The sequence below is a fragment of the Aspergillus costaricaensis genome (genome assembly GCF_003184835.1).
Source record: "Aspergillus costaricaensis CBS 115574 unplaced genomic scaffold BO79scaffold_33, whole genome shotgun sequence".
Classification (NCBI taxonomy): Eukaryota; Fungi; Ascomycota; class Eurotiomycetes; order Eurotiales; family Aspergillaceae; genus Aspergillus; species Aspergillus costaricensis.
In genome coordinates, this window is record NW_020291833.1 from 172,269 (window position 1) to 192,824 (window position 20,556).

The following is a 20,556-nucleotide window of genomic DNA, read 5'->3' on the forward strand; positions in this document are numbered from 1 at the left end:
CGATTTTTCGAGAACCGCATTTTGCTTCCATCATCGCCTCTCTCCCCTCCAGCCTAGACAGCTTCCTGCTCCGCATTCTCCGGGCTTGATCGGTTTATCTGCCCGATTATCGCTCTTTTTCTACCTTTACACTTAATCTCTTCCTTTTTCAAGTTTCGCGCCGCGGTGTGCCATCCCCCTTCAACCATGGACGAGGACTACTCTGCAGGCTCCGTGGACGCCGACCGCGAGATGACCAGACTCTGGCGCACATGGAGGACAGTCTTTGAGATGCTTCTGGATCGTGTAAGGATTTTCTCCAGCTTCAAGCGAAGCGATGCTTTTAATAACCACCCCGCGATCATCCCACTGACCAAGTTCAACAAATCCGCAGGGCTACGAGGTGACGGAAGATGAAGTGCAAATGCCTCTCCACGAATTCAAGCAAAAATATTCCGACCCTCTAGGATACCCCGAGTATGCGCGCCTTCATCCCATCCAATCTCTTCCAGTCAACCCCCATCTAACCCCATATTTCATCAAACAGCCGCAACAAGATGAAAATCAGCGCCCGGCCCACGGAAGCCATGCAAGCGAAATACACGCCCCTGCCTAGCAAATCGAACCCGAATCCCCAGCCGGACTGCGGCACCATCTACGTTGAATTCTGCCCGGACTCGACCGGTGTGGGTACCAAGCAAGTGCGTACCTTCAACCACTTCGTCGACGAGAACAACTTCCACACGGGCGTGTTCATCACCCAGACCCCCATCTCGCCGTCCGCTGTGCGCCTGCTGAGCAGCATGCCCGGCCGCATTTGCGAGCATTTCCAGGAGCAGGATCTGCTGGTCAACATTACCCGCCACGAACTGGTCCCGAAACACGTTTTGCTTAGCCCCGATGAGAAGGCCCGTCTGTTGGAACGTTACCGTCTGAAGGAGTCGCAGTTGCCTCGTATACAGGTGTCTGATCCTGTTGCTAGATACCTGGGTCTGCGCAGAGGTCAGGTCGTCAAGATTATTCGCAGAAGTGAGACGGCTGGTCGGTATGCTAGTTATCGCTGGGTTATATAATCGGTGGGTTGCTTTTTGGGGTCCTGCGATGAAAAGAATGAGTTGTCTCCGGTTATGGTGATATGCTTATTGCTGAGCCGGAGGTTACGCGTTTCAATTCTCTACCCGATGCAGGTCCAAAGCAACTTGAAACTGGCCCAATCTGCCCTCCGGAAGAGTCTATCACAGATGCAGAAAATAAAAGAGCAGACGCAAGGAACAAGACGAAAAGAGAGGCTGGGTGGAGAGGAAAATACGGCGAGGGGAGGAAAAAGAAAGGAAAAGAAAAAGAAAAATTTACCGAATACAGGCATCGGGCAGCATGGCGTAAAGGCGAAAAATTCTCTCGAAAGTGTGTTTCTTAACGGGTGGTGTATGTGTGTATGTATGTCTATGCTACGTCTTATTTTATTTTAGGTGTGCTTCGGTTTCACCTCTATTAAGTTTTAAACTACAAATCTATCGATCTACACAAATCATACAATGGTTGAATTAAATTGAATGGTATCAAGTTATAACTAAAACTTACCTGACCACAATATATGTATTTGATTTTCTAGAAAAGTCAATGATCTTCTCATTCTGTTTTAGTGCTCACTCTTTACTGCCCTTTACTTACTGAATAGATCTACCCTCTAAGTAAGATTGGAGATTGCGAAGAGCTAGCTGAAGGACTGCCAAGACAAAATACACATCCTTCCGCAGGTTAGCTCTCGGTCCACATGGGCATCGATTTATTTGTTTCTCAATATCGTTTGTTTGACAACACGAACTGCAGGACAAAGCCAGGCGGACGGCCTCCGGTTTCAACTGACTTAATCCTCGCACCTGTTATATAGGATGAATATATTTAATGCCTACGCTATCCTCACATGGAATATGATATTCCATGAGCACAAGCAGAACCCATAGGACAAACCCTTTAGGGGTTGGCTTACCGGTGACCCTGCCCTCTCTGGTGGTAGTGACAGTAGACTACTACTTGTGGCAGGGATATATCCTTCAGAAAACCCAAAACGACATAGCGATATGAGAAATAATTGAAGACCTTCTAGAATAAACGTTGATTAAGGGGCATGTATATCAATGAATGACACCGGGCAGCAGTTAGAAGACATGAAGATGCACAATTATTGTCGTATTATCGCTGCTCGGCATTTTCGAACGAGCAAGACACGTATCAATCTTAAGCTTGTCTCAAGAATCAATAAATTCATTCCTCTTGTCTTTGGTAATCAGCAACTTCACCACCACCGTATATGACAGCCACCCTCATCTTCGCAAGCTGGTTGTGAGCTGACTTTGAATGCATATAGACACCTCCCTTGAACATGGATGTGGCATCCTTTCCGATACCGCTTTGGATCATAATTCGGCCACCAGGATGTGTATCCATAAAGCGAGACACGTCATGCACAATACCCGAAATGACAATGAGAGGACGCTTCGAGACCTCTGTCTGGTAAATATAATCCCTCCATTGAATCACCGGTAAGCTCTCAATAGGAATTCCCCAATCAAGCTGCAGCTTCTCATGATCAAGAAGCTTTTGCCGTTGTTGCAGACGACATTTTAGAATCTCGCTGGCCGCGAATGTCTTAAGGTCATAAGCAAGCCCAAGCTGACCCCATACCCAGATAATCCATTTAGTCGGATCATATTGCCACCATTTCTCTGCATTGCGATAGTCCGAGGGAAAGGAATGGTGGAAATTATGATACCCTTCTCCCAATGCAAGAAGGGCAGTGATCAAATGATCCCGTGATGATCTCCGGTCATCGAATGGTTGCTCTCCTAACCAGTGAGCTATGGACAGGGCCAGAAAGACCTTTAAAGGTAAGAAGGCCCCATATGATGCATGTGCCCAAAGACGATGATAGCCTTGGTTGCCTTCAGTGGACTGATGGTTGTGTACAACGAAGTCATAAGGTATTTCTTACCTGCAGTGATGCCAAATCCCGTACAAAAGTAATATAAGACTGACCATATTGCTGTTTCTTTCTGAAGAGGTGTCGAGAATGCCTGGAGGCAGCCGTAAAGAGGAACTACTATAGTAAGGATAATTCCCCACCAGTTTAGGTGCTTATACCAATTTCGCCACGTCATCGGGAGCTGTGAGATGTGAACTCTTTGTTCACCACGCGGTTGGAGCTTGTGAGCCTCCATATTGCTTTCCGAGTTTACGGCGTCTGATAGGAAAGGGTGTACCAAGCACTATCAGCGACTGACAGCTAAGTTTTGCGCTCCTATATGGGTCATGATCCGATAAGGAATGAGGGATCGGCAATATTTGTAGTAGATTCATTATACCGTAGTGTGCTCATCATATTCACGAGTACGCATGTGGTTGTTATTTACCATGTACACACCTTAAAAGAGTAGTAAACTTGGACAAAGTAAGTGCTTTCTTCCCAAAGAGCTGAGAAGCATGTGAAGTATCACTCCAGCAAGAGACAGCGGGGTATGCGACAGATGGTTCTCTTCACAGCGGCAAGTTGATGACGCAAGGTGTCGAGTAAGGAGAACGAGAGAATGCATGATATCATGTTGCATAATATGTGTTACTATATCATTTCTTCCACTAGACCGAGACAGTCAGAATCTTGAATCAACAGCGGTATCTTGGACTGTATCTGCATTGTAGTTCATTTGATGCCACATCGTTACCTAAACAAAGGGGCAGATTGAGAACATAAGAGTGCCATGAGAGTATGAAAGTACCGTAATAATGCTGCCTTGTCTATCCTTGCGTCCTTGTAACACGCAGAAATGATAAAACCTGGTTGTGCAGAACAACAACCGTGTGTAGGGCTGCAAGTGTGAACGAATTGGACGCACTGCAGTGAATATCCTTGATCGCCATAAACCAACGGGCAAATGAGAGGCATGTGAGAGATGGCCAGTGGTCTAGTGCAGTAATCCTCAGTTGCATGCTGTCCCTAGGGTTCTAGCTACCATTGCTGAGAATCAGAAAACGCGAGTCTACACAATATAACATCACAAGTGTGCACATGGTTTGCCATAATTGCGATAAAAGGCCCAGACTAGTACCTGAACAAGCAGGCTCTTATGCGAAAAACGGTCCATGATGAAGCGTATATGCTGTGATTGTGCAAGGATATGGTCAGCCATATCGACTTCGGTAAAGAGGTTCAGATCTGATGTCGTCTTAGAGAGCTCGTTGCTGATTCTGACCGTCTTGTCTTCGGAGAAAGCGAATGAGGTCCCAATAACTGTATATAGGCGACTTATCTCATGCTGATTATGTGATTTCCATCCATCAGCTATCCACACCGGACGCAGGTCCCAGGGTATCTGGCGGCACTTCATGATCGATTGCCACAATCTCTCGAAGCTAAACCGAGACTTAACTCCACTGACCGCGTGCACACAGCCCTGGGTCCCTATAACTAGGTGACAGAGTAGACGATCAACAACCACGTCTACGGGAACCACATCGTGATGGTTATTGATTTCCGGGGTAGGGGTTTGTGTCGCTATCTGGAATCGCCAGGATGGGATCAACATCAGCCCTGCGGCAACCACACTGCATGGCGATGACATTGGAACACAGTATCCCGGAAAAGGCAGGCGTTGCGCAGGCCCAATAATTGAAGGGCGTATAATAAGGAGCCTCTCTTCCCCGCCCATTTCTGCGAATTTAAGGGCCAGTAGCCGCTCAGTCAAATGCTTGGCATAGGCATATGCCCAGGGGAAGTCGTTCGCTTCGTACGTTTCACTCGTTCCATACTTTTGCACTGCGCTCCGTTCGTCAAGCGGATTTCCTTCCTTGTTCAGATGATAGAAATCCTCAGTGATCACCAGATCGGAACCAGGACTTTTCTCGTGAATATGAGCATTGGAAAACGCCGTGGAGACGTAGACGAATCGATCAAGGGCTCGGAATGAGCTCGCAAATTCGACAACCATCTCAGTAGCCCCAATGATCCCCTGGGAGATAGAATGAAGTGGCCTCCCTAGATTGATCGGAGATGCTGCATGAATGATGATATTGATATTTTCACGGAGCATTTCTTGATCGGGTTTAGACAGCCCCATGCTAGGGAAGGTAACATCACCTTCGAGGACCACCAGTTTCTTTGATTCGAATAGCATATCTGCTACCTGGGCCGACAAATTCGCCTCCCATTTTGCACGAAGGTTGCTTTTGTGGCGTTAGGAAGCGATGATATAACGCTGGGGTTGTGTTGAGCGGCTTACTCTATACCTCCTCGGCAGATCAGGTAAATATAAGACAACGATGTCGTTGTCATGAGGCGGTGGATCAGGGCAGTCCCCAAAAACCCAGTTCCCCCTGTCACCAGGACTGACTTCTCGTTGTAATATTGCCACATTGTTGGTGTGCTATTTGCAGTGACGGGAGGGAGCATTGAAGAGAAAAGAACTTTCTTGCGCAAGTTAATGGACTTTGGAAACTCCTCTGGCAAAGAGAATTCAGTGGTCCCAAATGAGAGAGATCCCTGAGATTAAGGTCGTTAACCGTGAAATTTTTTTTTCCAGAAAACGAGGTTATAGCCTAAATTACTTAAATAATTCCTGCAAGATTATCAGTGTGGCTTTTAGAATCACCTATTTCGATGACCGCATGCTATAACGAGTCAACTGACTCCAATTAGTTACACACCGTCGCACTACCTACCTAGTCCCAACTAGTAACAATCAATCAACAAGCATACTCTTGTGTCACTATTGCAGCTCATTACCGCTATTTCTAATATATCGCTGTAAGGGACCTTTCTAGGGGCAAAAGTTAAAAACAAGACCTACCCGCAGATACTACTCTGCAGACCCCTAGAATCCCCTAAAGTATATATTCAGGTATGTATACCTGGGAGGAGGCGGGTAACTTAGTACCCTTGTAACTAAGGATTCACTTTCCTTACAATTGTACAATTATTATATATCTCTTTGGACTGTGCTTGACCATAGAAACAAGGTATTCTGATCACCCATTACTAGTTTAAGGGAATTGGCGTTATCAGTATACTACATGCTGTACAGGATTATAAAGTCATCCTTAGACCAATTAGTTGTTAACAGCTACGATCTCTTTATCACACTCAAATGCGGCGAGGCGATACCGGCAGCACTAAGATGGTAAGGGGCGTTAAGGTCTCAGTAATAAGCCATACTCTGTTCCATATCACAGTACTCATAATCTGGTTCGAGATTGTAGAATAGTGCCTGTACGTCTCATGACTTCTTCAGCACAGACTGATACTTTAGGTACGTGTTGTGGCAAATTTTTAACTTTAGGATGGAAGAAGTAAGAAGCTACCAGTCATATATAATATACAAGTTGAAAGATTAAATTCACAGTGCCCAGTTCTTAGTCGCTTTACTATGTCTTTCATATATCCTACACATATAGCGTCCATCATCAGCCCCAACGCTGAGCTTGGCACACACACACCATGTCTCAGTACTGCTCAGCTGATACAAAAATTAGATAAGAATTTACAAGTCATATACTCATCCATATACGTAGCACGTCGTGATCAATCGTCAAATCATTCGGAGCATCCCAGGCCAGTCGCAACCAATCACCGTCTGGACAGCAATCTCCCCACATCCTGGAGCTCAACCTCGTTCCCTTCAATGATAGGCGCTGACACATCAGCCTGCGAGCGATAGGAAGGGACCGGTGATTCGGGAGGATCACTGAAGTGGACACTGGAGCCGCGACGGCGATTGGAAGACGAATGGGAGTTACTGCGCAGGCCTCCAGGGCGGGAGAAGTTGGGTGATGAGGGTAAAGGGAGTTGGTGGGACAGGATGGATGAGGAGGAGGTAGTATTGAGATGAAGTGTTCGGGCTGATCCTCCAATGTCCTGCGTGGAGGCGTTGCTTGCCCTGCTGGCATAACGTGAATATTGTGGAGTTGGGGCACTGGTGGGAGAGGTCGGGGTAGGATTGTTGAGAAGACTACCGACGTCGAAGATACGGAGGTTGGTGGTATCTGTCGAGGAGGATTTGCGCGGTGTCTTGTTGGTTTCGATGTACTCGTGCGGACTGACTTTGATGTCTAAGCTGCCCGTGCTGGAGGCCCGGTCGTCTTCACTGCCGCCGGAGCGCTGGTTGAAGGACCAGTTGGGGTCTAAGGTGCCGGCGCGGGCTGTCAGTGGATGGATGGGCATCGCGATGGGTGCAGGACGGGGTGTCTTGGTATCTGCAGAGCATAGTGACGGGTCCAGTCGGATACCCAGATCTGCAGCGAGATCGGAATCACTTCCCCACTGATGATGGGTGATTGTCTGACGACGCACGGAGCTGTGATCCATGCTTTCACTGACGGAGGCTGATCCTTGAGCCTTTTTGAACTTATTCTTCTTCGCACCCCTGTCACGCACGAATGAGCCTATGATGACAGCGTTCGAGACCGCCGTGGCGGCTAATATTTCCAAAGATGCGACGAGCGAGCGGTATTGTTGTGACCCATCGTTCCAGATGACTGAGGGCACTCGATAGCATGTGATTCCGACTAGAATCAGAGACAGAGCGAACAGGATCACGAGGGAGACTTTGCGTTTCAGAGGCATGTGAGTCATCACGATGAATGGAATCGGGAAGGAGACGAGAAGCAAATCAGTCATCACGTCACAGGACCCCATTGTGATCAGGTTGGCATAGCCGAGGCGACATTTTGGACCTGGGTCAGGTACAACTTGCCAGTAATGGTCGAAGGGCTGGCATTCAGCGAGAGTAGCAATAATCACTGCCAACAATGTCGATGCCAGGAAGTAGTAGATGAATTTGAGGAATATTCGGAGGGATCGTCGCCAGATCTTGCCTGCCACTCGCTTGAGGAACTCGCATACTGTGAACTTGGCTATCCAGATGCTATTCGGATGGGGAACGGTTAGAGCTGATCCTCGAGAGACACCCGGCGAGAAGAGGGACAACTTACAAGATAGCATAGAAGATGCGCGCCACAAGAACGAATTTACTGCCAATGACTCGATGATCAATATCTTCGGCAGACAAGCCCACGGTCTTGGTATTATTGGTACCCCAGATTAGAACGACATGCACGCATGCCATGCGGATTAATAGCGGGATGATACTCGCCATCATCACCTTATCTTCGCGGAAGAAACGCTCAGTCCGAATATAGCGACCGCAAACCCGGACAACGATGATGGCTACTGAAAAGGCAGTAGCCCACCAGCTCACGAGCAGAGTGGGATTGTTTTGCTCCTTGGTCCGGGCATCCGGAGGAATATCGGAAAAGAGCCCACGAGATTCAAGCATCCACTGTACATTCATGGCCGCTGTGCCACCTCCGAAGAGGGGCCAGTGAAGTGGAAGCTATCCCCAAAATCAAATAAAGATGTCCGAGTAGGTTTCAGCAGCAGTTGATACGAAGCCGTGACGTTCCTTCGTACATTCACATCGTTCACTATTGGGATCGGTACCTGATAGGCACGTGCCCTACTCCGGATCTGGTGTGGGGAAGCCAGCTCAAAGAGGAGCCGGAAAGTTACGATGGTCGCTGTCAAGGACACCTGAGACCAGGTGGAGATGGCGATCGGCAAACGGTGCTGCTAGTAAAAGATGACAAGAGCTTTTCTCCTTTCAGTGGACGTGAGTGTGTCCCTGTTGTTAAGAATGTAATAACGATGACAGTAGTAAGAAGCTCGGACGCGATCTGTAGATATGCGGGGGAGGCTTGAGACTTTCTCGCCAACCAGTTCTGTCCAGGAGAGTAGTATCAATGTAGAAGAGGTGCCAAGTACACCGCCGTTCTGACGTCGACTGTAAGTAATTATAAGAAGTAAGCAAGACTTGAACAGCAAGTTCACATTAGCGACGAAGTAAGTATTTTTGCAACTAGTAAATTGCGCGATGAGCGCCGCGTCAAACAAGGGGATTAGAGATAACAACACGGGGACCTCTACCACTGGCACTTATATCTTAACGGTGAAGCATAATATATTAAAGCTCGCATGGCGAGAATCCGCTAGACTTGGGATGGGCCTACGGGTCATGGCGCGCTCGATAAACTTCGCGCTGGGGGGGAAAGCGGAAGATAACGTAGACGGGAACGGTGGGCGCCGGATGTAGCCATGGAGGCTTGGGAAACCAGGTTGCGCGAAATGATGGGGGGAAATCCCGGAGAAAAAAAAGAACCAAGATAACTTGGGAGCGTGGACCAGCCAGAGAGGAGCGATAGAGCAGGGGAAGAAAGCTAGTAGTAAATGGTGCCTAGCTCACCCATGGCGTCTAAAACAGCCAATGAACAGGGAATGGCTGGATGGACGGATACGAAGTCATCGTCCAGCTCACGAGATTGCTTGTGATATGGGGAGTTTGCCACATGATTTGCAGCTGATTTCGGGCATGATCGTGTAAGTGGACAGTTCCTGCCAGCGTCATGACTCCTGCGAGGTGGAGATTATCGTTCCATACAGAGTAGCAAACTGGCCATTGTGATCGGTGAAAAGAACAGGAGGTTATCCGCGGCGATAGGCCGATGATCAGTCGATACGCCGGGAACCAACGCCAATCACCGAATTTCTCATCCATGGGAAGGTCGGTCCTGTGGACAAGCATGGAACAGCAGCAGCAGGAGCAGCTGGAAATGATAAGCCCCTGATAGGGCGAGTGTCCAGGCCCGCTTACTGACAGCGTACATTAGCTGGGCGGAGCTAAACATGGGGGGTGGTGGTTGGAGTGGACACAACGAACCTTGGGTGGGTTAGTTACTTACTTACTCCCCTCGCAGGAGGGGAGCTAAGCAGGAACCACAACCCACAAACAAAACAAAGGTTAAGTAAGAAAAAGCGAGTGACGGAGTGGAAGAGGAGACAGACGGAGACTGTCCGAGCGACAAATCTTAAAACAAAGCAACGTCCAAGTGTCTGTTTTGTCTCCACTCACTGCCTGGCTGCCTTCCACTCAGTTGGCCATGGTTTGATTCAAATCCCTCAAATACCTCTCTGGGCAGTTGGGTTCTCTACCCCAGAATAACCCTACAACATATTCCAATTTCCATCAGGCACTCATTGGACTGATCATCTTCGTTACACGTGAGATAATAGTATTGGGGCGATGGACCGGATAGACATAAAAGTATACGCGCAGAACCGAAGAAAAGCAAAGTTCTCAAGGCACCGGTTTATCTCCGTCATAATATGATTCGTTCTCTCCTCATGGCCAAACCAGGGATTCCCTGAAACTTTGGACACAGAGATAAGGCGTACTACTTACCTTTACTTACTTACTTTTTGCCTACGGTCGGAACCGATGCGCACTTGGCGATTTGTCGGTGTCCCGACCGGTCGATGCCGAGGACACACGCCTAAACTGCCAGGGGAGCAACTCTCTCGTGGCCCATAAGCAGGCCTGATCCATGCAAATGAAATTAAGTACTAAGGCTCGGAACGTTCTCATCCTCGAATGATAAGGAGATCTCGACCTTTTCATTGTTCTCATCTATCTATGTGTCTAAAATAATTCAGTAGTGCTCAAAATGTACAATATCACCAAACGGTCATGAAAAGTCTAGACGCGACGAATGCTGATAAGCCTAGTTCTGGCTCACCTACTTACTCCCTCAGGGACTGGATGTCCGCCCCTTTGAGGATGCTGTCCAGGACCACCCGCAGTTCTTGCAAGAACTTGGTGACCTCCTGCTCGGTTCCCACGGTGATTCGCAGGCAACCCTCGCAGCCAAGTTCCTTGCCACGGAACCGCACCACCACTCCCCTCTTCTCCGCCATGGCCTCGTAAGCAGCCAGCGCTGTCTTGTTGCTAGGCTTGCCGCCCTCGCTAGCCGGCTTATCTAGCATCTCGACCAGGAGGAAATTGGCCTCTTGGCCGCCAAGGAACCGGCCGACACCGGGGATCTTGGGCAGCTCCTGCACCAGCCGATCCCGCTGCACAATAATCTGCTCCCGGTACTTCTTCATCACGGTCATATTGGTTGGCGAGAGAGCGGCCGTGGCAATGGCACTGGTAGGGCTAGAGATGTTGTACGGGGCCTTGAGGCTGTTGAGGAGAGTTGCAATCGGGGGACTAGTGAACGCAACACCCAGGCGGATACCCGCCAGACCAAACGCCTTGCTCAGCGTTTGCATGACCACCAGGTTGGGCCACTCAGTCACCCATTCAGCCAAACTCGAGCCCTCGGGAGCAAAGTCAATGTACGCCTCGTCGACAACCACCACTCCGTTCCACGTCGGGTGCTCCAGCACCTTCTGAATATCGGCCTTTTTGATCAAATTCGCGGTAGGGTTTCCAGGAGAGCAAATATAAGCCATCTTAATCGAGGAATCCGCCGCAAGCGCCTCATTGATCTTCTCCGGCTGCAGTTGGAAACCATTGTCCACATCCAAAGGCACCTTCACAATCTCGATATCGTTCACCTGCGCACTAACCCCATACATGCCATATGTGGGAGGGCAAGTGAGGATCTTATCCTTGCCCGGAACACAGAAACATCTCAACAGCGCATCGATGGCCTCATCCGATCCGACACCGACGAAAAGGTTCTCAGGCCCAAGGTCCTTCTGGGTGTGGGTGTGGGTGTTGCGCAGCTGGCAGAAAAGCTTCTTCAACTCGACCTGGTGACTGACACATTGACTTCTTTTAGCAATCCCAACAACAACAGTTATATCACACAATATACATGAGCGACAGGTGTGTAGTGAAGGAAGGACCTTGTGCGATCGAGGGAGTGAGCGAGCGGAGCGAGACTTACGGATCCGGATAGCGGTTCAGACCCAGGAAATCAATTTCTGGCTTGGAAGAACCCGTCGACGATCCCGTCACAGTAGACTCCTGCAGGGCACCTTCAGGGTTGAGGGCAAGGCCAGGGCCGTAGGCGTTCTCGTTGGCGTCGAGCAGGACGTTCGTTCCATCATCTTTGTAGTCACTGACTCATTAGTGCCTTCGTCACACAGGTAGCGGGGAGGTGGGGAGGAGGAACACACTCTCTGGCGCAACGGTAAGGCTGCAATTTGAGGATGTTAGGGCGCGCGCACTTGGCGAGATCGAATGGAGCCATTGTGAATGGAATTGGATGTGTGATGAGCGAGAGTATGTTGGTGGGGAGAGGAAGAAAGAATGACTAGGCGGGGGGAGTCATCGGTGGCGGGGAAGTTGATCGGCGGAACTCCCGGTGTCGGCGGGAGTGTCGCTCCAGGTACTGCGGCAGTTGTTCGGAGTATGAAAAATAGATAAAACGGACAAGTCTTAATCCAACTATTGTACAGTTTGTTATTCATCTATCTATCTTTTCTCTTATGTAATGCTCCAGACCTTCTATATACTGTCGGCAGTCCTTGATTTTCGGATCATTAAGGACTCTCAAGATGATATACTAGATACACACATGACTACCAATGCCGTACAAGCAACAACGCCTCAAATGCCTTCAGACAAATGTCATCTAGGGTTGCCCATGTCCCTTCAGGATCGAGAAGGCAATCATGCTTTAGTCATAAGTTTCTATTCTTTAGCTGCATCGGAAGTGTTGGCCTTTTTGCCAGACTTCTTATATTTGTCTTGCTTCTCGCGCAAGTATCGCCAGGTTCGGCTGACTCCTGAGGTGAGCAGCCCCTTCGCCGATTGCACCGTACTGGGCCAGCGGATGGTCTTTGCAATTGTAGTCTGTACCTCTTTCGTGAGGTTCTTGTCATCGGCGATCCGCTGTTCGAATGGACCTCCTTGTCTCCGACGCACCAAGTCGGAGTCGTTGTTGTTGCTCTCCTTCATCATCTTGTCGAATTCGACCCGAGGAATTTGGTAACGGGTTTGGTACTGGAAGTAGAGCTTCTCGCGGAAGGAGTCGGGCAGACGGCGAACCATGTTACCGCGCTTGACCGGATCCATATCCTGTGTGAGGCGCACGTTGGCTTCGGGATCATCGATCCAATCGCCCTCCGTGCAACGCTTGTCGTTGAACGTGACATTGGGCAAGTTCTCAATCAGGGGCGCGTATAGTCGCCGGAAGTTAGCCATCTGCGACGACACAATGTTGTTCACCTTGCGGGGATCTTCCGCAGGCAGTGCCATGCGCAGATCACCCATGTAGCTCATGCTTGCAATGGTACTGTACAGTTGGAATTCGGTAAATTCGGCCGGGAGCAGCAGTAGAGCTACTCGGACGGCGGATAGCAAGTTCATTTGATTCGCCAGTCGCACCTTCGGGTGGTCACGCAAGATCTTGACCGGCTTTTGCAGCCGTCCAGCAAGATACAAGGTATCCCATTGGCTGAGATCCCGGCATAGTGTGTCAAGGTTCACGACCCCATATTTGATCAGTGTGCCATTTACTGTGATGTAGGGGTTAAAGTAGACGCCGGCGCCGATACGATCCTGCACTTGGGATACCATATAAGAGCCCAAAGAGCCCAGGCCAGAGTAATGGTCTCGGTGCTGGCTCAGATTCAAGGAGTGCCAATGTTGGGAGTATGATACTCCAAAAATAAAGTCAATCATTTTCCCTTGCCCCTGCTGCATGTTCTTGATGGCTGCTGGGGCCGACGGGTGGCATTGACTGGAGCCAGGCGCACTGCCTGTCTGTTGGAAGACACCGGATCCATAGGCAAACGCATATCGAATCGGGGCTCGGAACTGCCAAAGAATCTGACGCAAGGCTTCTTTGAACTCCTGGTTAATTACCATATGCTGATTGACCCCGAAGTCTTTCGAAGGTAACTCCGAAAATGCCGAGATCGATAGGTCCGGATTCGCATCCCAGTCGCCGGGATCCGACCGCTGTGAGGAGGTAGAGAAGGAGGCTGAAGACGAGGGCAGCAGGAGTCCACGATCAGTAGAGGCGGACTGCGAGGTTATGACACCATGGGAAGAGGATCGGTTCGAAGGGGAAGAGATGCCGTGAGATGATGAAGTCGAGTAGGGGTCAACCGAGAAGGAGCGAAAAGAACCCGGGATGCGCGCATGCCGCGGGAGAGACAGGTTGATCGAACGCAGGCGCACATAACCTGAGTTCGTGTTCAGAAGGAAAGTCTAGCAAGGTGTCTGTTAGTCTCTAGCGGGTGGTGTACTCCGAGGGTCTAGGCATCCCGGTGTCTCTTCTTACAGTAGCTTGGCGCATTGTCGCGAGTCCACCAAGGGAAGGGAAAGTTGAGCACAGCGAGGGCTGTAATTAGAAATCAAGTCAAGAATCATCTGAGAATGACCGCCTTAGACCATACTTCCAAATCGATACAGATTGGGAGGAAGATAACTGAAGGCAAGGAAGAGTGGAGAGTAGACCTGGGGGAAGGAGACGACAACAAATGTTCACAATAATGAGAATAATGAGGGTCTGACGTACTCCTCGGCAGGTGTTCTCGGCCTGTTCGATGGCAGCCCGGATGAGGAAAGTGCCCGACTTCGCCACGATCCCGACCCCAGACAACTCCCAAAAACAGTCAAGCCACATCTTGCAGGTCACGTGGGGTCGTTCCTCCGCGGCGCGTTTCGGAGACCCAAACAACGCCGTAAACAAGAGCTGTGACGGCGGGCGTAGGCCTCGAACAACAACTCTCGCGCTTTAGTCGATAACAGCTCGATTTTACCCCCAATTCCACCAATCCCCATGTCCTGAATTTCTCGCAGCAATGGCCCAGGAAATGGAGACCTTTGCAGCTCGCCTCGCCAGTTTCGATCGGGTGTTGTATCCCGAGAAACGGAGGTCATCCAGCGCGAAGTCTGCGAAACCGATCGCTTGGCCGCATAGCCGGCCATCTCCTGCTGAGGTATGGTGTTGGCATCTGCACCTTGAGGAAATGCACACTTACTGATATGTCACACCGTCATAGCTTGCGCATGCAGGTTTCTTCTATAACCCTTACGAAACAAACCCCGATAACACAACATGTTTTCTATGCCGCAGAGCACTAGATGGCTGGGAGGAAGACGACAACCCTATTACAGAGCATCTCAAGCACACGCGGGACTGTGGCTGGGCTATCATGATGGATATTCAACAGCACAGCTCCAACCCTGCGGAGATCGAGGATCCCACAAGCGAGCGGATAGCGCAAGCCCGGCAAGCCACATTTGGCGAGTCATGGCCACATGACGGGAAGCGAGGCTGGTACTGCCAATCCGATAAGGTATGTTGAGTGTTGCTGCTGTACCTGCTGTGCCGGTTCCGCTTTGGGACTCTAACTGTGGCAATGCATTACAGATGGTGGAAGGTGGATGGTACTTCTGTCCGAACGAGGAGAGCAACGACTTGGCCACCTGCCCGTATTGTAAACTGTCTCTGGATGGTTGGGAACCCAAGGATGATCCATTGTGAGTTTGTGTTGCTCCTTCCTTCCTGGCTATCGCTAACTTGATCAGTGATGAACATTACCGTCGCTCGTCAGATTGCTCCTTCTTTGTCTTTGCCAAACCCTCTGGAAAGAAAGGAAAAGGCTCCCGGTCCAAAAAGTCTCGTGTTTCGAAGGCTTCCCGTCTATCCACACAATCCACCGCATCGGAAGCGCCAGTGTCTGAACTAGACGACCCGGTAGACCAGAGTACTCTGTCCCAATCAACTACTAAAACGAAATCCTCGAAGAAGTCTTCCAAATCCAAATCGAAGACAAAGTCAAAGAAGGAAGAAGTGGTGGACGCTGACAGTCAGATGGATATCGATACCACGGATTACAGCCAGCCTGAACCCAAAAAGACGAAACGCACCAGGGGAAAGAAGAGAACTAGTGACGAACTCAAGGACGATGCCGAACTTGTCGACTCAGAGACGGTCGAAAAGCCTGAACGACCGGCCAAAAAGAGAGCCACCAAGTCACGCAACAGCACACAGCAGGAATACGACAGCAGTCTGGAGGCCGTCAATGAAGATGTACAAGTGGATGATCTTCCTGTCGAAGAAGAGAAGCCAAAGAAGAGTCGTGGAACAAAGAAGAAAACGACATCCAAGAGCCGGAAGGTCTCCACGGATTCAGCCGTCTCGAGAGCCGCGTCGGAGATCCCTCCCACCCAGGAGCAGGATGCAGCAATGGATGTCGACCAAGATCTGGAAAAACCCAGTGGCGAGCCAAGCGAGGAGCCTCAGACTAAGCCGTTGAAAAAGTCCAAGTCTAAATCGAAAAAGAAGGCCAAGGCGGATCCGGAGCCGTCGAATGAAGTGGTAGAGCAGCGCACAGAACCGGGGTCGCAGGAGGAGGTGATTCCAGAGCCTGAGGAAGCTCCAAAACCAAAACCGGAACCACCAGTCGAAGAGGTTCAGCAGACCCGCCGCACAAGCAGACGGCAGAGCGCAAGAGTCTCCGATAAGCTTCGGCATAGCAGCCATGACCAAGAGTCTCACCAGCCCGTCACACAACTAGAGCCTGAACCTACGACTAACGCTGGGGCCGACTCGAAGGAACATGAGTCATTCGTTTCTGTGGAAATTCCAGCAAGGAACTCAGAGCAAGGCGTCGGTGCAGCTCAGAATGACAAGGAATCTATGAAGACGAAGAAAAAGGCTTCGGCGGAGAAGCAGCGAGCTTCCAAGCAGGCAGAACAGAAGGTCGATGTAGAACTTGACCACGAAGAGAGCCACACCAAGGCTGAGAACAGGGCGACACACGAGCCAGAACAGCCTGACACCCCGCAACAACTTGAGCAAGAGAAGTCTCAAAATCAAACTCCAGATCAGCCATCTGCTCGCCGCAGATCATCTAGGGTTCCTCCAAAGACGGTGGAAAGATACAGTGATATTCCCAGGGAGAAGCAATATGCCAGGTCACTAGCGGAATCTCGAAATTCCCACGTCGACCCAGCGCCGGAAGACAACCATCAGCCGGGAGAAGGACCTGAGCCAGCTGCGGTGTCGCCTCTTCCCTCGCCTTCCAAGAGCACTCTGTCACTGTCGCCGCAATCATCTGACGCTGAGAATCAGCCACCGTCTTTGAAACCGTCTGAGAACCGGGCGCCAGTAGCGTCACCTTCTAAGCATGTTCGAATTCCACTTGCGGCCAGCACTCCTTCCCCCTCCAAGCGAGGGGCGAATGCAAATTCCCTGAAGACATCCCATCCGTGGACTCCCATTGACATTGATGGAATTATCTTGGCTGGAGGTGACAAAGAGAACATCGACTTTGGCGGTTTACATAGTGTCAAGGGTGACTTGACAAGCCCTGAGAAGAAGATGACCGTCGAGGAATGGATCAAGTGGAACGCAAAGAACGGAGAGGAGAAACTCAAGCAGGAGTGCGAGAGGCTAGTCAGCCAGTTTGAACGAGAGGGTGCTCGAGCTATGCGGGTCTTGGAAGGCATAGAATGCATAGATTAAGCGAGTCACTTGGGTATTATCGGTTAGGAGTATGCGGGTCGGGTAATGGGCATTGGATAGGTACTTGGGTTCATCTTGTTTTTTCAGTGGTACAATATTTTCGCCGCAATCTCTGTTGATAACGGTGCAGTCGGTATATGCTTATGGGATTTCTGCGCTTTCTCATGCGACAATGATATTCTCCTTGTTTGGATAAAACGGAAGTCTGCGAATATTAAATGCTCAAGCTCCAAACGCCATGGGTATACTGCAGCTTTTAGCCCTGATAAACCATCCCATCTATGACCACGAAGTCCAAAACAGACCATGCACATGCCCAAGCTCAACCACACGAGCTTACGCAATAATCCCCAACCTGCCCTCCCAGCTATCATCCTCCTGCTTGATCCCATCGCCTCCCTTACGACGCTTCTCATTCCTCTTCCTCCTCTTCTCCTCCCTCTCCTTAGCATCCTGCTCCTCCCGCTCCTTCAGCCTCTCCCCAAGATCCAACTGCCAAGCCCGTCTCTCTTCCTCCTCGCGCACCCGCTTCCGATACGCCAACATCCTCAACCGCTCCCGCACATCCTCCACCGTAGCCCTCGTCACCTCCCCGCTCTGTCCCGTCGCAATCAAATGCTGCTTGCTATTCAAATGCTCCACAAGCTGCAAGTTATCCTTGAACGTCAAGTCACAGTCCGAGCAGTAAAATCCCGCACCCCGACCTCGCTTTCCGATCGCTGATCCCGACGCAACAATGGTCGTCTTGCCAACCATCGAGGCGACATCGAGTCGCTCTTTGCGCGATGTCGTGGCTTCCAGTTGGCTGTAATCCACGGGAGCGTGCCATTTCTTGCCTAGTAGCTTGGCTTCATACCGGGCTTTGGATTCTTCTTTGCGCTTGGCTTCGTCGTCGGCGGCTTTTTTGGCGTATTCTTCACGGTCCCAGGTTTTGCGGAAGGCCGTGTCGGAGGAGGGCGTGCCGTAGGCGGAGGAGGATTGCTTGTTGTTGGTGCTCATTGTGGTTGTGGGTATACCCTTTTGGGTACTTTTTATGAAAGATGTTGTTTGGTGCTGGGGTGTGTTATGTGTTGATGATTGGAGTTGGTAGCTTGATATTTAGTTGATGTCGATGGTTATCGGAGGCGAAAAGAAGCTTGCCGGCAGAAAGGGCAGGCGGTGGGGAAAGCGGGGTGGGCGGATCTGCAGGACATCCCCGGATCTTACTTCTTGTTGTTGTTGTGGTGTCTCTCACCCTTACCCATCTCTGCTTAATCTTGATGTATATTGGGAGTGTCCACTCGAAGTCTAGGCTTTCTATTTTAAGATATACTCTAACCCTGTTAATGGATTGGGTATTCAGGACAGTCGTTCTCTGCCTACATCCTATCTCCAATTTATTCATTTAACCTTCCGAATGCTTGCTTGAAGCAGCTCAATTCCTTGCCGCCTAGTCTCGTATAGCCACAATCAGGCATCTTATTTTCGGCGCCTAGGCAACAATTAAGCTGCCTCAATAATTCCCCAAGGCAACCAAATATCCGATGATATTAAGGTGTCTAGAGCATCCAAACAATAGGACGATATTCATTCAGCCTTCACAGCTTGGTTACAATTCATATCTTCATAGACTACATTTGCTTCTTCCATTTTACATCCACATCACATTACCCTCCACACAAACAAATAACACACACACACAATGGACTCATCATCACTCCAAGAAACCCCAGCTACTTCTTCCCTCAATTTGATGAACCTCCCCACAGAACTCCATCTACACATCTCCACATTTCTCCCATACCCAGATGCACTAGCATTGAAGCACACCTGTCGTCATTTCTACTCTCTCGTCTACACCGGGGTTCACCTCAAAGTCGACTGGTTTGTCGAGCGCTTTTCGCAGAAACTCGATTGTCCCATGGAGAAATGCTCGTTCCGAACGGACGAGGCCTTCTGTAATAAGACGATTCGAATGATCATGGAGCGCAGAAGACGGCATCTGGAGTGTAGGGCACACCCGGGTGGGTGCCTGGTCATTGAGGGGAGAACTTGTCAGAAGGATCTGATTCCATTGTGGATGAAGAAACGTGGTCGTTGGGAGATGATCAGATCTTTTGGAAATGAAGGTCAGTTTGCATCTGATTTTATTGCTTGGGGTTGTGAGCTAACGTGCGTGCAGCTTTAATTCATGGGCTTATCTTTCTCTGTGTCTTTTTGCTTTGGAATTTGAGTGCAAGGTGGGTGCTTATCGATATAAGAATGAGCTTGAGCCAAACTAACTCTGTCAGGCTACTAAACCGCGCGATGGTGACAGTATAACACCAACCATTTACATGTCCATCGCTCTTCAGTTGCACGATATGATGCAACTGATTGGATACTAAACGGGAAACAATGTCAGTAGCAGCTGGCTGCTACATGTACGACGCACTGATACGACATCTACGTTGATACGACAACACGAACACAGATCTACAGCTGGGTATAGCTGGATCATCCATGTAATAATATCTAGTAATCTGAAAGCCATATACAATATACATTTACCATCATCCCATACCAAAGCAGATCTATGATCGCGATCCCTCGATAGTAAACAATCCAAACACCATAGCTATGATCCAAAGCAAGCAGCAGCAGATTCGCCACCCATCTATCCTCAATTAAAACCAAACCCAAACCCCCAAGCAAAATCACGCTAAACAGCCACATTCATAGCCATATACATATCCATCATCAACACCATCCTCCAAATCCCAAAAAATCCCATTCAAAATCCCAAAATCCACAATAAATAACCTTCCAACACCGCGCAAAACCCATGGCATCAATCATTCATCCCCTGAAACAGGATAGAACAAGAAAAGCACCCACCGCCCACCCCCAAAACATAAACAAAGCAAAGCAAAGTAGATCATCTCACCCCCCAATCGTACAAACCCTCATCGCCCCACCCATCACATCCTCCACCCTCTCCTCTCCACACACCTCGTCCTCGTCCTCCTCCGTCCTCTCCCAGTTCCAGCTCCAGTTCCAGTTCCACCAATCCTTCCCCTCCGCCCTGCTTCGCCCAGTTCCTCGATCATGGCTTCGAGGGTTGCGAGATCGGTTTCGATGCTTTGTTGTGAGCGGGGGAGGGTTATTGAGCCTGAGTCTGAGTTTGATCTTGAGGTGGGTGTTGGTGAGGGTGGTGGGGATGGAAGTTGTAGCGTCATGATTGTTGTGTTCGGTATGGTGTGGTTGTAGATGGAGATGTAGATGTGGATGTAATTGTAATAT

At 49.7% G+C, this 20,556-nt stretch overlaps 9 protein-coding genes across 9 annotated transcripts; 3 read left to right on the forward strand and 6 right to left on the reverse strand.

Moving 5' to 3' along the window:
- The first annotated feature begins 46 nt into the window (after positions 1-46).
- Positions 47-1,494, forward strand: BO79DRAFT_201367 (DNA-directed RNA polymerase core subunit RPB5). The gene is made up of 3 exons (XM_025681565.1): positions 47-285; positions 374-456; positions 527-1,494. The coding sequence occupies exons 1-3, from the start codon at positions 187-189 to the stop codon at positions 1,050-1,052; spliced, it is 708 nt and encodes a 235-aa protein (XP_025536057.1). The 5' UTR covers positions 47-186; the 3' UTR covers positions 1,053-1,494.
- A 750-nt stretch (positions 1,495-2,244) lies between these two features.
- BO79DRAFT_156254 (uncharacterized protein) lies at positions 2,245-3,197 on the reverse strand (the record flags this gene model as incomplete). The annotated part of the gene is made up of 2 exons (XM_025678811.1): positions 2,245-2,912; positions 2,972-3,197. 2 exons carry the CDS (start codon positions 3,195-3,197, stop codon positions 2,245-2,247), a joined length of 894 nt encoding a protein of 297 aa, XP_025536058.1.
- Positions 3,198-4,028: 831 nt separating this feature from the next.
- On the reverse strand, positions 4,029-5,147 carry BO79DRAFT_231675 (male sterility domain-containing protein; the record flags this gene model as incomplete). The annotated part of the gene is made up of 1 exon (XM_025684177.1): positions 4,029-5,147. One exon carries the CDS (start codon positions 5,145-5,147, stop codon positions 4,029-4,031), a length of 1,119 nt encoding a protein of 372 aa, XP_025536059.1.
- Positions 5,148-6,399: 1,252 nt separating this feature from the next.
- On the reverse strand, positions 6,400-8,484 carry BO79DRAFT_179641 (putative integral membrane protein Pth11-like). Its single transcript, XM_025680046.1, has 2 exons — positions 7,960-8,484; positions 6,400-7,892 (listed from the first exon to the last, which is right to left on the reverse strand). The coding sequence occupies exons 1-2, from the start codon at positions 8,316-8,318 to the stop codon at positions 6,596-6,598; spliced, it is 1,656 nt and encodes a 551-aa protein (XP_025536060.1). The 5' UTR covers positions 8,319-8,484; the 3' UTR covers positions 6,400-6,595.
- Positions 8,485-10,464: 1,980 nt separating this feature from the next.
- On the reverse strand, positions 10,465-12,093 carry BO79DRAFT_289973 (histidinol-phosphate transaminase). Its single transcript, XM_025688837.1, has 3 exons — positions 11,987-12,093; positions 11,755-11,928; positions 10,465-11,624 (listed from the first exon to the last, which is right to left on the reverse strand). Exons 1-3 carry the CDS (start codon positions 12,058-12,060, stop codon positions 10,601-10,603), a joined length of 1,272 nt encoding a protein of 423 aa, XP_025536061.1. The 5' UTR covers positions 12,061-12,093; the 3' UTR covers positions 10,465-10,600.
- Positions 12,094-12,295: 202 nt separating this feature from the next.
- Positions 12,296-14,287, reverse strand: BO79DRAFT_201375 (phosphatidate cytidylyltransferase). Its single transcript, XM_025681566.1, has 2 exons — positions 14,101-14,287; positions 12,296-14,027 (listed from the first exon to the last, which is right to left on the reverse strand). The coding sequence occupies exons 1-2, from the start codon at positions 14,113-14,115 to the stop codon at positions 12,504-12,506; spliced, it is 1,539 nt and encodes a 512-aa protein (XP_025536062.1). The 5' UTR covers positions 14,116-14,287; the 3' UTR covers positions 12,296-12,503.
- A 247-nt stretch (positions 14,288-14,534) lies between these two features.
- On the forward strand, positions 14,535-17,442 carry BO79DRAFT_201377 (chromosome segregation protein BIR1). The gene is made up of 4 exons (XM_025681567.1): positions 14,535-14,761; positions 14,825-15,121; positions 15,196-15,305; positions 15,354-17,442. The coding sequence occupies exons 1-4, from the start codon at positions 14,624-14,626 to the stop codon at positions 17,293-17,295; spliced, it is 2,487 nt and encodes an 828-aa protein (XP_025536063.1). The 5' UTR covers positions 14,535-14,623; the 3' UTR covers positions 17,296-17,442.
- Positions 17,443-17,495: 53 nt separating this feature from the next.
- On the reverse strand, positions 17,496-18,377 carry BO79DRAFT_210954 (U4/U6-U5 snRNP complex subunit SNU23). Its single transcript, XM_025682921.1, has one exon. The coding sequence runs from the start codon at positions 18,292-18,294 to the stop codon at positions 17,632-17,634; it is 663 nt and encodes a 220-aa protein (XP_025536064.1). The 5' UTR covers positions 18,295-18,377; the 3' UTR covers positions 17,496-17,631.
- Positions 18,378-18,976: 599 nt separating this feature from the next.
- BO79DRAFT_179656 (F-box domain protein) lies at positions 18,977-19,803 on the forward strand (the record flags this gene model as incomplete). The annotated part of the gene is made up of 3 exons (XM_025680047.1): positions 18,977-19,407; positions 19,457-19,514; positions 19,566-19,803. 3 exons carry the CDS (start codon positions 18,977-18,979, stop codon positions 19,659-19,661), a joined length of 585 nt encoding a protein of 194 aa, XP_025536065.1. The 3' UTR covers positions 19,662-19,803.
- Between the last annotated feature and the right edge of the window lie 753 nt (positions 19,804-20,556).

What these genes read in the sequence shown, in the direction of transcription:
- BO79DRAFT_201377 (XM_025681567.1), top strand. Translation starts at nt 14,624, where the DNA reads ATGGCCCAGGAAATGGAGACCTTTGCAGCTCGCCTCGCCAGTTTCGAT. An exon ending in GGTACTGCCAATCCGATAAG is followed by an intron (nt 15,122 to 15,195) that starts GTATGTTGAGTG and finishes AATGCATTACAG; the next exon opens with ATGGTGGAAGGTGGATGGTA. An exon ending in GAACCCAAGGATGATCCATT is followed by an intron (nt 15,306 to 15,353) that starts GTGAGTTTGTGT and finishes TAACTTGATCAG; the next exon opens with TGATGAACATTACCGTCGCT.
- BO79DRAFT_201367 (XM_025681565.1), top strand. Translation starts at nt 187, where the DNA reads ATGGACGAGGACTACTCTGCAGGCTCCGTGGACGCCGACCGCGAGATG. An exon ending in TTGAGATGCTTCTGGATCGT is followed by an intron (nt 286 to 373) that starts GTAAGGATTTTC and finishes ACAAATCCGCAG; the next exon opens with GGCTACGAGGTGACGGAAGA. An exon ending in GACCCTCTAGGATACCCCGA is followed by an intron (nt 457 to 526) that starts GTATGCGCGCCT and finishes TTCATCAAACAG; the next exon opens with CCGCAACAAGATGAAAATCA.
- BO79DRAFT_289973 (XM_025688837.1), bottom strand. Translation starts at nt 12,060, where the DNA reads ATGGCTCCATTCGATCTCGCCAAGTGCGCGCGCCCTAACATCCTCAAA. An exon ending in CCTTACCGTTGCGCCAGAGA is followed by an intron (nt 11,929 to 11,986) that starts GTGTGTTCCTCC and finishes CTAATGAGTCAG; the next exon opens with TGACTACAAAGATGATGGAA. An exon ending in CTGAACCGCTATCCGGATCC is followed by an intron (nt 11,625 to 11,754) that starts GTAAGTCTCGCT and finishes TCAATGTGTCAG; the next exon opens with TCACCAGGTCGAGTTGAAGA.
- BO79DRAFT_179641 (XM_025680046.1), bottom strand. Translation starts at nt 8,318, where the DNA reads ATGAATGTACAGTGGATGCTTGAATCTCGTGGGCTCTTTTCCGATATT. An exon ending in CGCATCTTCTATGCTATCTT is followed by an intron (nt 7,893 to 7,959) that starts GTAAGTTGTCCC and finishes CCATCCGAATAG; the next exon opens with CATCTGGATAGCCAAGTTCA.
- BO79DRAFT_210954 (XM_025682921.1), bottom strand. Translation starts at nt 18,294, where the DNA reads ATGAGCACCAACAACAAGCAATCCTCCTCCGCCTACGGCACGCCCTCC.